Below are 13,758 nucleotides of genomic sequence, written 5' to 3'. Positions count from 1 at the left end.
AATCAGTTATCTTTCAAACGCACAAACTAAACAACCAACCAGTTTATTCGGATCAGCTGCTGATCAACAACTTATATAGATCAGGTATTTATCAGCAGATTATTGATAAGTTGCAACTGCCCTAAACAGACCCTTAATCAGAAACATGCGCTTAGTTTATAAAAATATTTAAGATTATTTTGAAATTATATATAACTAAATTAATTTATGCTTTAACCCTCATTTAAAAAAATAATAAGAACAAAATGTCACTAGTAATTAGAGTTATAAAAAATGTATGTTGTTCACGAAAAACTCGTGTTTAGCAAGTTAAGTAGCTTGTGTTCGTTAAGAAAGAGAGTCAAACACAAGCAATTTTTTTAGTTCAATTTATAAATGAGAGGAGTGCAAACAAATGATTGTTCGTTCATATTCAACTCATTTTGACTCAAAATATTTAAATAATAAAATAATAATAATAATAATTAATATAAATTTTATATTAAATTTTTATACACTATTTTTAAAAAATGCATGTAAAAAATTTGGGTGGTTTAAATGTAAATGAATAAAGTTTAGGTATTAGATATGTAAATACATAAGAATTAGTTGGTATGTATGTAAATGCTAACCTTTATCTAGGTGTTAAATTTTAAATACATAATAAATGCCCAATTAAAAGAAAAAAAACCAAAACCCTGGGTCAATTTACTCTTACATTTGCTTGGGCCCATATTTGTGAGAAAACTTTATTTAAGAAAATCCTCATTTTTAACACTACATGTCTATGTTGTCTGGTCTTCATGAGGAAAAAATATTACATTTCGACTCGGGACGTAAAATTTACGTGTGTCACGTGGTAAGTGGATCACATCCCTCTAATATACAGTGAAACTCACTGTCACGTGATAAATGCCCATTGGACACTAGATGTAAATTTATGTCTGCTGTATTGATGCAATAATCACTTATGTATACAGGAGTTGGCTCACGAGTTGAGCTCGAGCTAGTCTGAGCCAAATTTAAGCGAACAAATGAACAAATTTATTTTGAGATGCTCAGGAACGAGCCAAACACAAATAGAATCTCTGGTCGCCCATATTTGACTAGTTGACTCGTTTGCATCTGCGTTCGAAATCACAACATGAAACAATTAATCAAAACCGTCCATTTGATGACCTTTATCTACGTTGCATTGTAGTAGGACAACAATCTCTCTTACTTTCCTTAATTCGGGTATCTGAGCCTCCGAAATCCGCGTAAGCTCTCGGAGGCGCACAGAGCGCGAGCGGAGAGCGTTCAGTCAGAGTGCGCCGACGCCGTACTTACGGTCAGTTTACACTTCTTCGATTTGATCGCTGGTCATCTCGATTTGGATTGGTGAATGTATCCATTCTGTTTGGGATCGGGATTCGGATTCGGGATTTCGAATCATCGATCCAAGATTCTTTTTGTGGATTACTTAAGCTGGTGGTGGTTTTCTGGATCAGACTGATGGGTGATCGAGTAGTGTTTTCCTTGTTATCTGAGTTATTGATTTTTGGATGACACTGGATCAACAAACTTTTCGGAGGTTTTGATGGGTATTACGTTGTCGAGCTTTTGAAAACGATTCTTTGTTTGAAGATTTGATGAATCTTTTTAGTGTAGATAATTGTATATCTCAAGTAGTAATATGGAAAGTGAATTATCAGTTCACCGAGGCCGTTGTTTTATGTAATGATTCTTTCAGATCGCAACGTTTGATGCTGCTGTTTTATTTTTTGTAATTGCGTTAGTTGAATTCGTTGAATATATATCGTTTGTAATCTTCTTGTTACGAGGAAATTAGTTTCCATTTATTTCTTACTTTCATTTCGCTGGTTTCTGACGGAGCCGTTGTTTTGTATTGCTCTACTTTTGGATTATTTCTTGGGAGGACGCTATTTTTAAGTAATTGATTGGAAGATATATATTACTGTTAGAGCTGAATTTGCTTGGTTCTTGATGTAGAAGTTGCGATGTGCCCGCCAGCTCCCTTCCCTCTTCGACCTGATATTAATGTCAGCGCTACGGATGAAGAGGTCTTGCTGTTCTTGGGGGGGAGGAAAGCTGGGGATCCTGTTCCTTCCAACATTATCACTGAAGTAAACCCTTTCAGCGTTGAACCTTGGAATTCACCAGGTTAGCGTTCATAAGAGTTACCAGTTTAATTAAATTTGCATCTTTGCCTTACGAGACTATTTAAACATATGGTTTGGTTGATTTTATGGCTGATCTTTGCTTTTATTTCCTAATTTAATTGAATTTTCCGCAGGCTCTTCATCTTTGATTTTATTACCGTTCTTTCTTTCTGCAAAAGGTGGTGTTGACACTGAAAATCCGAATTTAATATCCACTCTATGGTGAATGTAGAAACCCAACGCATATCAACATTTTATTATGCTTTTTATTTGACAGGATGAATGTGATGGCTATGCAAAAGGATTGATTCAAGAAGAATCTGGAGGAAAAAAGAAAAGTGACACCTCAAGTACTCGTGAAATGAAGGCAGGAAATACAATCCTAGTGGAAGAATACTAAGAGCTTTTCCAAAGTTCGAGAGGATAACTTCCTTGACGAGCTGTCCAGCTGAGATGTGTCTGCTCTTGAATTCTACTCTGTCGAATATCATGATGCACCACTATTTAGTGGCGGAGAATAAAGCTTAGCAAACATAAGTGGTTGATATTAATGTTTGCACGTGCGTTTCTTGGACAAGGTTTCCGTGAAGAGAAGAAGGGTCGAAGACAGGAATTTTGACTTGTGTTTTTCTTGTGAGACTAAGAGGAAGAATTTGAAGCGAAGTTCTATAAGTTTCATAGCTTGCAGAGAGAAGATTTAAAACGAGTTCTCTATACATTTTTTGAATTTCTCAATGAAAATGACGTGGTTTCGTGATTTTTTTCCATTCTCGGGTTTTTCCTGTTAAATCCTAGGGTATTTTTCTGAATTATTTTTTTGTTATGTTTCCATTTCAATATCTTGTTTTGGTTTTCTTGAATCAGCGTGATCCTATTCTGCAATGTGGTTTTGATTCTAATTGGATCAAAGCCTTAGTAGATATTTATGAGTTTCCCTATCTCAAAAAAGTGGTATCAGAGCAGGTTTGATTCGAGTGGAAGCAATGACCGACAAAGCAAGGTACAAAGTGGAGACTTTCAATCGGACGAACTTTGCGTTGTGGAGGATTTGTTGTATCAGAAAAAACTATACTTGTCACTACAACGAATCACTAAGAAGCTTGAGTCTATGAATATGGAGGAGTGAGAGGTGCCCGATTGAATAACCTTAGGTTTCATCCGTTTATCACTTTCCTTGTATGTTGCGTTCAATATAGTGAATGAGAAAACCACGGCGGATCTCATGAAAACACTGACAAAGATATACGAAAAACTTCTGTTACAAATAAAATTTTTCTAATGATGAGTTTGTTCAACATGAACATTGTGAAAAAGAACAATTCCAATATTTTAACAAGCCAATTGTTTTCTTTAGAGATCAAGTTTGATGATGATGCCAAGTCACCGTTGGCATTATCTTCAGTGCTAGATAGCTTGGATGTTTTGGTCACGAAGATGGGTAACTCTTCTAGGAATTCAAAGTTGAACTTCAATGGCATCATGTGGTTGGTGTTGAATGGAGAAGTTCATTGGAAGTCAAGGAATGGTGAATCTTTAGGTTTTGCGTTGAATGTAAAAAATAGAGAAAGGGATCTAGGTAGGAATTCAGACAAATACATATTCAAGTTCAAAAGAGGAAAGTCCAGGTCAAATGACATTTCAAAAAGAGCTGTAAAACTCTAAAGAAAGCTAGCGGTGGAGGACATGAAAAGAATCTCTCTAAAAATGACTTTACTGACGAAATCCAAAATGATTCATGTGTCTTTTGTCACGCATGCCTCAATAAAGATGTATTCAAATTAAATTTAAGGTAATCTAGGGAAGGTTTATCTGGGACATAATAAAACCTGCAATATCTTAGGAAATGGTAATGTGGATATTAATTTTCCAAATAGAACAATTTGAAGCTTACTAAAATTAGACATGTTCTAAGCTTGAAGAGAAATCTCATCTTTGCGAGCCAACTAACAAAGTCATGATTCATAATTACTTTTATTGGTGATTCGTGGAAGGGTAATTAAGGGGGCAATGGTCATGGCTCGGGGCAACAATGAAGGCACTATTTACTTGATCAATGAAATAGAGAATTATATTAATGTGGCTGGAACCAAGGTGGATGTAGGCCTATGACACCATAGGTTTGACTATATAAGTGAGAAAAATATGAAGTTCCTACTTAAACTGAATAAATTTTAGGGTTTGAAATCAATATATTTGAACTATTGTGAAGATTGTGTATATGACAAAAAGAAGAAAATTTCATTCTCTAAAAGCGGGTCAGCGGTGAAGCGAAAGAAATTGAACTTAGTGCATACTGATATACGGGGTTTTACTCCACTTCAGTCCATTGGAAGATCCTGCTACTTTGTTATGTTTATTGATAATCACACAGAAAGGTATGGGTTTACTTCTTAAAGCAAAAATATTACGTTTTTGAAGTATTTATGAAGTGAAAGATTGATAGAAAATAAGATGGGCTTGAAGCTAAAGTGTTTCAGATCAGATACTGTGGGCGAGTATCCGGATCAAATGTTTGAGAAGTTCTACGCTATATAAGGGATCAAGCTTGAGTTCATTGTCTTAAGGACATCACGACAAAATAGTGTGACTAAGTGTATGAATAGAAAATCAAGGAACATGCTAGGAGCATGAGACTGCATACAGGCTTACTTAAATAGTTTTGGCTTAAGTAATAAACACTACTGTTTATCGGATTAACCGTGATCCATCAATATCTTTGAAGGAAGACTTACTTAAAGAAGCCTGGAGTGACAATTATTTAATTCTATCTTATTTAAAAGTGTTTGGGTATTCTGCATATGTATATTTTGATGTAGGGTCCAGGAGTAAGTTTGACTTGAAATTTATCACGTACACATTCATTGGATAGGACTCAAATGAGTTTGAGTATAAATTCTAGGATTATCAAAATCAGAAATTTATCAGGAGCAGATATATCATATTCAATAAAATTGAAATGTACAAGGACATGGTCAAAACTCAGGATAGCTCATCAGTTTCTTCTAAAGAGTCTAAATATGTTGAAATAGAAGACATTGGTGATCGAGAGGATAGAAAAAGAAGTGATCAACTAGATGGAGCACAGAAAGTTCCTCATTCACTTGTTATTGAAGTAAGAAGGTCTAGTAGAGTGATACGACCGACACACTAGTATTTTGCTTCATTACACTATGTGTTGCTAATTGATAGTAGTGAACTAGAGTGCTTTAAGGAGACCACTTAAGTTGAAGATTTAAGGGAATGTGAGCTTGTCATGGATGATGAAATGCAGTTTTTAGAGTCAAATCAGATTTGAGATTTCACAATATTACCAGATGGAGGTGCATATTTGGAGGACTGGTGTTGGTTGCTTCAGTTTCTAAGTGGGAGATTGATGAAGTTGTGGAGCCTTGGAAACACCCACAACAACTTGGAAGAGCACCATTTTTTACATGCTTTACTTTAAACTATCACCAATCACTACTACTAAAGAAACATCCACTTGTCGGATTAATTTCTTTCCCAAATTTTTGTTCACATAACATTACATTTATTTCTGAAATTTATCTTATAACAGGGCAACTCCAAGCCTAGTGAGGTCCCAAAAATGACTTGAAGAGATAAACATGACATTAATTCTGACGTATGCTTAGAATTTAGCTAAATTCAATCATTTTGGCCATCAAATCTTGAATTTAATGATCTTTGAATTTTTGGCATCCTAACATGGCTAAAATCACGCATATCATTGAGACGTAATGTCCCAAAAATTATCTAAAAATATAACAACTCATTACTACTTGTGAAATATCACTCGCAAGATTTTATCTCACCACAAATTTTTGTTTCGATAATATTATACATCTTCTGATATATTTCTCATAATCAATCAACTATGAGACCGATTGGGCACAAAAAATGGCATGATAATCAATATCCATTTTAGTTGCGCAACTCAATTTTTTGTAGTGGAAGTAGTGCTTATATCACCACCGGCACCCACTTTTAATTTAGCCAAATTTCATCATGTCAGCTCGCAAATCATAATTCTTACCTATTTTTGCTTTTATGGCATCTTAACATGAAATTTGAAATTGAAACTAGTTATGAATTATATGCTTCAATTTATTATTTATAAATGAATAAAAGCCCAAAATAGTCTTTCGACTATCAACAAGTGACCAATTTATTCTCAGTGTTTTAAAGTGTCCAGTGTTATAAAGTGCTCCACTTTAGTCCCGAAGTATTAAAAACAACAACAGTCAACTTCGAGGATATTTTAGGAATAATAATTTAAAATAAAATTTTATTTTTATTATTAAGCTATTTTCATATGTAATAATGTATTTCGCTGTCATATAATAAAATATTTTGATATTAATTTTTTTGTTTAAGTATAAATTCTTTCTATTTTGGGCTTATATTAATTCTATTAATAAAGTATTAAAATTCCTTAAAGATGGATGACCATATTTGATTAATAAAGATTTACTCTTATTCATAAATTTGAATAATTTATTACGTATGAAAATAGGGTAATAATAAAAATAATTTTTATTAAAAATTCTTATTCCTAAAATACTCTCAAGTTAATGGTTGTTGTTAACTTTTACCATGAAATTCAACTTAGGAATTACTTTGTATCAATTTTTAACAGTTAGGGACTAAAGTGGAGTACTTGAAAACTCTAGGTTTAAATTGGTCACTTGTCACTTGTTCATTTATAAACTCTTCATAACTTTTGGTAGTACATAAGGTTGGCACATGATCAACTAGTGTAGATTTAAACTAATTTCATTTTTTAATTTTAAATCCTTAAAACCGTTGAATAACACTAATTATTCCAAAATTCATCTCATAATAGTAAATTCCAAAGGTCAGTGCATCAAGAAGTCTAAACAATCACAATGCAACCGTTGCAAACCAAATATCTCAATCCAATTTACAATGCATAAATCAGGAACTGCAGAACAAAGCTTCATTGCCGATTAGAGCGCTGGAAACAAGTGATAGAGGGCATCATAGATATGGATCAAAATAACTTGCAGCACTAAATCAAACTAATTATGTAATTAAAACACTAGAGAGCACATCTTAGTCTCATGGAACCATCCATAGAAGCATATTACATCAAATAAACAATAAAGAAAACAAAAACTATGAAACGAACAACTAAAGTTAACATCATATCTCAAAATTTTAATTTACCTTAGTGGCCACATCCTACATGTCCAATGTGTATGCTCTTTCAAATTTTCTTCATAAGTTCTTTTTTCATTGAATATTATCTCATTATCTAAAGTGGATATCTGTTTCATTTCAAAGTATTCAGTGACTTATTTACGTAGTCATCTTTTTTTTCTTTTTCTTTTTGCTTTTTTGTGTTTTTTTTGCTCCTACTGCTGCTACCAAAAAAACTATCTCAAACAAAAAGCTAGCTAGCTGATCCACTTTTAACTTTTTCAACAGAGGACATATGGTATCTGTCCAATTTTGAAGATGGATGTTCTTCTGGTCAACAGAACACATTTAAAGTGATGAAAATTGGATGCTGGAGGCTCATAGATCATCTTACAATTTACAGAGGGAGCGTAGCTGCTGGTAGCAAAACCACATGGCAATTCTACATGGGCCAAGCACCACCTGGAAATCGAACAGGTTGGCTGATGTATCATTATCAGAGAGTCCAAAAGGCATGTCAGGGAATTATTGCTGCGCAGGTTGCAGCATACAAAATAAATGTTACGATTTGTTGATTCATTTTTCTTCATTCCGTAGCTTATGCAATGAGCATCTTTTGCAGGACCCTAACTCAATATTTAGGGTATTCTTGCAAGAAGAGTCACCACATACAGCGCATCGCTGCCTTGCGAGTTCAGATAAAGCTGATGGTGAGCACGTAGAATCTATGCTGTTACGCTTTCTAGAAGAAGAAGAAGGAAGCTCTCCAACTAATGCTGCAGACCAATCTGAGGTACAAATACAGAGTAAATCTTATTTGAGACTGAATAGTTCATCAAACATTATGCTTGGAATATATCGTTAATTTCTTCCTTTTTTTTTTAAAGAGTATTACTTCGGTCTTGATATGTCCCTCTTTTTATTGGGTTTATCCATTTTAGTATTCAACTTTTCACTTGCGCTGATTCAATTTTAAAAGAACATATTACAAGAATTCAAATAATAGAAAAACAAAATTAGGCTTAGAAGGGAAAAGTCCTTTGGACCGAGGCATAGAAAATTTGACATTGCCCTTGGAGAAAATCCTCTCTAAACACGCAAAGGTTGATCCTTTTTTTTTGATTTTCTGGAGTTTGAAGGTCAATTGCCAAGCAAAAGAGTTTTAGATGACTTTTACATTGGTTTTTCCTAGAGAAAATTTGGACTATATGGGGTTAATAATGCAAAATGATTTAGTTAAAGTTTTTAACGCAATTAGAATAATCCAGTCAATATAGATCACATAAAAGTAACCACGGATCATAGATCAAAGACCGCTTTAGGTGAAAACTAGGAAAGATGAGAGTTGTGCTAAATTTTTTAACTGAATTTTCTGGGTCCGACTTGTCTTATGAGGAAATTATGAGCACATGAATTTAAGCTTTAAAAGTAAATTCTGAGCAAACGGATTGAAGGTTTCTATCGTTTGATCAATTTTAGCAGAGGTACGATTCAAAGTATTGTAATCACTTGTGCGAAATGCAGAAGACAACATAAGAGTGAATGTTTTATGGGCTCTAACTTTTACTACTGGTGTCGTCAGTCTGGTCATATAGTAAGATATTGTCCATTGCGTGGCCAGAAGACTGCTAAGGATCATAAATCAAGTGGAGCTCTTTCACAAAAGACTGCAAGAGGGCAGAAAAGGATAAATTCTATAGCTTTAGCTCTTATCCAAGTTTAACCAAGACAACTTGTTCGACTTCAAGTTTATTCCTTTACTCATAGTGAGCTTGAAGAACTTATTGTTGTTGATGGTGTTGAGGTTTGATGAGGTTGACATTTTCTTATGTATAAGAGTATTTTCCTACCATATTATCTTGCTTCAGTAATTGTGTTGTTATCCGAAGTATAGTTGAGTCGCCTTATATCGGGTATTTAACTTACATTGATTATTTTCATTCTAATGAATGACCCATAGTTTTTATCATAAAATTTATGGATAAATAATGTTGACCTGCTTAATGAGATGTGACTTGCAATCCATTTTTAAATTCTACTAAGTGGGGAATATTGTGGCGCTTCGTTTTATCTCCAGAGGGAATCGAAGGGAGGAAGAGTGGAAGACGAAGACAGGGAAAGGAAATGAAGATTCGAACATAGGAGAGAGAAAATGAGGGGGGTCAAAATTCAAAGAGGTGAGTTCTCCCTATAAATCGTCGCAATTGACTTACTTGTAGAGTCGAGCAGCTCTGGTGCGAAGGAGAAGAGGACGTCACGGTCTGGTGCGAAGGAGAAGAAGACGTCGCAGTCTGGTGCGGAAAGCAACGTCATTGAGCAGAGGAGACAGCGTCAGTGTCAACAGAGATGAGGAGGCAGCGTCGATGTCAAGCAAAAGAAGAGGAGGAAGGTGAAAGAGGAGCTTCCTTGCGTGCATAAGGATGAACCCACCATAAGGGTGGATCAATGTTGTTACGATTTCTTAATTATTCTTTTAGTTTCAAATTAACACTATTAAATAATCCTATTTAAATATGCAACACACTATTTTATTTATTTATCATGTGATCTTCATGCATAAATATGTATTCTTTTTCAAGTTATATACACAAGGAGTCTTTCTCTTCTACATTTTTTATTTATTTGTTCTAACTCATACATAAGATATTATGCTCATTTTTTAGACTTATAATTCTTTTCTTTTTATAATTGTTTTTTTTTTTTGAAATGATATAAAACTATTATATAATTTTGTTTCTAGTAAAAGTAATTTGTTATAGAGAAAATCGTATAATTAATAAGAGTCAAAATGGTCGTGTGACTCTTCAAAGGAGTTCATTTTAGTGTAAGAGTTTATAAAATTATCAATTTAGTCATCATATTCTTTTAATGTGTTGAAATTGTCCCTAGTGATGGTTATTTTAGCCCCATTTAAAATTTTGTGGATTAATTTAGCACTTTTATAAACTCTGCTACTAAAATGACCTTATTTAATTTGTTAAGAGGACTATTTTGGCACTTTGCTCACATTATAATCATTGTATGAACTTTTTGCAATTTTTAAGGTCTCTATTTAAGCAGCCAAAATGCTAAAAGAAAATAGTTGTTAGCATAAAGCTAACATTTCATTGATTTTGGAAACCTTTCTTTCATATTCATCTTCTCTAATTGTTGGCTTTGAGCTCTTAGCAGCATCACTTTCAACAATGATATATGCCAACTGGATAGATCCGCCACCTAGGTCAACCACTCCAACGATCTTTTGATTTTTTTTTACCCGAGATGCCAAACTAAAGATCTTGTGGATGTCGATATTTATTTGATTTGGTGAGGTCAAGTTTTTTCATTGATGTAGGGCTATATGAATAATTATTTTACGTACATGTTATCGAGAACAATGTCGACTAAAAATGTCACGTACTCTTTGTATGGATGGCTATTTGGTTTATGATTTGGTGGTATTGCTGGAGATGGTTAATCCGATTAAAATTCAATACTTTCATCATCGTAGGTCGACCTAATAGACGTACTAATGATAAGCGGCTTAGAAGTTGTATTGTTTAAGAATTCTAATTAACAATTATGGATTGTCTCTTAGTAAATATCTCAAGTAGAGTGGGGGTGATGAACATGTTTAAAGATGTTCACTCTCCTTTGATAAGATAGTGGTTTTATCTTGAATCAAAATGGCTCAAGAGGTAGCAGTATAGTTGTCAATGGTCAAAAGTGTTTTAATCTGATTAGCAGGCCTTCAACACAACTACTACCATTGGCTTTAGAGGCATGAAGCATGGCTGATTCAATAATTCAAGATTGGATTTTAAATTCACTTGGAAGGTAGAGCTCCCTAGAGCATTAAACGAATATCATTTATGCAATTTTGGACGTTGAGATTGAAGTTCATATCACATATTGGACTCAGTTGTTCTTAACACAACTACTACTATTGGCTATTGAGATTGAAGTTGCTATTGAGTTTATCATCTACCTAACTGAGCACAATTTAACAAATTCATAATGTGCCTAAAGTAATGAACCTTGAGTTCACCTGAGCATTGGCTCGGAACACAATGAATTTAAATAAAATTCTTAATTATGGCGTTATATGAAATTTTGGGCTTCCATTGTAGTGCAGGGCTCATGCATAGATTTGTAGTAATGTGACTTACAAGTATATGATGCATCTCAAAGATTTATTTTTGTGTGGGTTATCTTACATTCTATTTCTGATAGAGATGAACTGAGATGTGAAGTTCTTGTATTTGGTATTAACTCAATATATGGAGATTTGAAGCTTGCATATTTGGTACAAACTTGGCTCTATGTTTTTTTTTTTTTTTTGCTTTAGGTTTGATCTTGTAGGGTTACTAACTTTATGCTGGCCCAAATATTTTTTGTGTGGGAATGAAGGCTTGTGTCTCTAAATCTGTCAGAGAAGACTGAGATATTGGAAATTCATATTTTGATGTAGGCGTGGCTCAAGTTCAAAGTTTAATGCTCAACGAGTGTGGTGAAGTAAGACCTGAGGTTTACTTAGGATGTATTTACTGGCATTGTGGCGCCTGGCGAGGGCTTAAAGATTTTTATCATAAAGAAGGCTTGACTAATGGGTTGCGACAAACCTAACCATGAGTTGGTTTATGTTTTATGTATTTAAGGTGTGATTTAGCGTATATTATGTTAACCATGGGATTGGGGTTTATATGCTTCTGATTCACAGTAATAGGAATTACAACCTTGATATGAAGTTTAATATTGACTCATTTTTAAGTTTGATGCTTATTGTACCACTTGATAAGATGCCTAGAGACAGGAGCTTATAATCCTCAAGTTGAGGGCATGCCCAAGTTTGATGCTTAAATCTCTAGTGTTGGAGAATTCCTAAACATGTATGTATTGATAAGAATTTTAATTGATCTTTGATCTGAGAAGTAAGACTTACTGCTCTAAAATCTTTGTACTAGAAAGTAGTTTGGGAGGCTTTTAGATAAGATGTCCTATGATTTGGACTTGCAACCTCTAATCAAGGAAGGTTCAGGTTCATTTTGATTTCATTGATTTGATTTGCAGGATTGATTCATTGAGCTTTATAGCCTTGAATACATAATTGAGATAAAAAAGTTGCATTTTTTCGTAATGCCCATTTATTTCTTACCCATCCGACTGAACTACATTTAATGTGCTTGCTTTTTGCCGTTCATGAGCAGCTTGGTGCTCCCCAACAGAGGCATGACAAAAGCAACCAGGATTTTGTGACCAATAATTCTGCAGCAGATTTGGATGCACTTGTTGAATTCTCGAAGGGAGAGTACCTGGAACTAGAAGACATATTTGATCTTGAATCAACTTCATCCAGCTCAGATGATTCCAGTCTCATATCTAGTAATTCGGACGATGGTTTTGATGCTGAAGCCTTGCTGAAGGATCTCGAAAATGACAACAGTAAGAACATTAAGGATGAGGGCTTGAATTCCCAATTTAATGTGGCTTCATCTGCAAAACCACCTCATTCGGTCACTAGACTCTCACACTCAGCTGGTATATTGAAATTTTCTTGGGGCATTTACATACATACCACCCAATTCTTATGTATTTACATATCTAACACATGAACTGTGTTTTCTATATTTCTACAACCCAAATCTTTCATATCACATAAATAATACCACCATTTCATGCATTGGTAAGGTGGCATGTATGTAAAAATTGAAGTTTAGGTGTTGGATATGTAAGAATTGTGTGGTATGCATGCAAATCGTCCAAATTTCTTTTAGCCATTTCACCTTCATATCCCTTCAGTAGCATCCTCACTAAAATCCTACTCGTTGAATCACAGGTTCACACAACATCAATAATACCCATTCCATGGACAATGAACTCGTGCTTTCCAATTCATTAACGTCTGACGGATGCTCATCAAAAGCCTTCAAATCGCCGCCTAAATCTGAGCAGCTATTCAGCACCGGAACATCTGCAGGCTTTTATCCGCGCAGCCAACCCAAACGAACTCATTCAGGCAGTTCAGCGAGCAGCAGCAGCAGCTCAAATGGATCGGGATCGAAGTCCGTTGCGAGGATTCGAAAGCTTGGGAAGAAATACTGCTGCTTTACACCATTCTAGCCTGACTGCAGTTGGATTAGAGCAGTGAGATTCGTGGAAAGAAGAGATTTTAAGTGAATGAAATAATGAAAGACTGCCATTATTCTTGGTTAGGAAAGAGCACTCCTGGTGCAGTTCCACTCTGAGGACATGGATGCAAGAGTGTAAGACAGATTCTACTCATTATACAAAAATTGGGGGACATTTTGGTGAATTAGGAAAAGTTGTAATTAGGAAGTCTAGTTTGATTATTCAAGGCTTGTTAGGCTTCTTAGTCAATTATTGTTAGATAGGCATTTAAGATGAAGGCAAACATAGCCGCATAGGGATCCCCTTGATGTCACTTCCACAAAAATTAGAAAAATAACAAAAATAAAAA

At 34.5% G+C, this 13,758-nt stretch overlaps 1 protein-coding gene across 5 annotated transcripts; it reads left to right on the top strand.

The window, feature by feature from the left end:
- The first annotated feature begins 1,191 nt into the window (after nucleotides 1-1,191).
- Nucleotides 1,192-13,758, top strand: LOC110024524 (NAC domain-containing protein 83-like). 5 transcript variants are annotated; one of them, XM_020724542.1, is made up of 6 exons: nucleotides 1,192-1,309; nucleotides 1,975-2,142; nucleotides 7,590-7,840; nucleotides 7,924-8,094; nucleotides 12,488-12,818; nucleotides 13,117-13,758. In XM_020724542.1, exons 2-6 carry the CDS (start codon nucleotides 1,980-1,982, stop codon nucleotides 13,398-13,400), a joined length of 1,200 nt encoding a protein of 399 aa, XP_020580201.1. In that variant the 5' UTR covers nucleotides 1,192-1,309; nucleotides 1,975-1,979; the 3' UTR covers nucleotides 13,401-13,758. The 5 variants fall into 5 exon arrangements, with proteins under 5 accessions (XP_020580201.1, XP_020580200.1, XP_020580203.1 ...); XM_020724541.1 differs by having other exon boundaries at nucleotides 1,972-2,142; XM_020724544.1 differs by lacking the exon at nucleotides 1,192-1,309 and adding an exon at nucleotides 1,358-1,562 and having other exon boundaries at nucleotides 1,972-2,142; nucleotides 12,488-12,722.

Source organism: Phalaenopsis equestris, unplaced genomic scaffold (genome assembly GCF_001263595.1).
Source record: "Phalaenopsis equestris unplaced genomic scaffold, ASM126359v1 Scaffold000258, whole genome shotgun sequence".
Classification (NCBI taxonomy): domain Eukaryota; kingdom Viridiplantae; phylum Streptophyta; class Magnoliopsida; order Asparagales; family Orchidaceae; genus Phalaenopsis; species Phalaenopsis equestris.
This window is presented reverse-complemented; position numbering and strand designations above follow the sequence as displayed.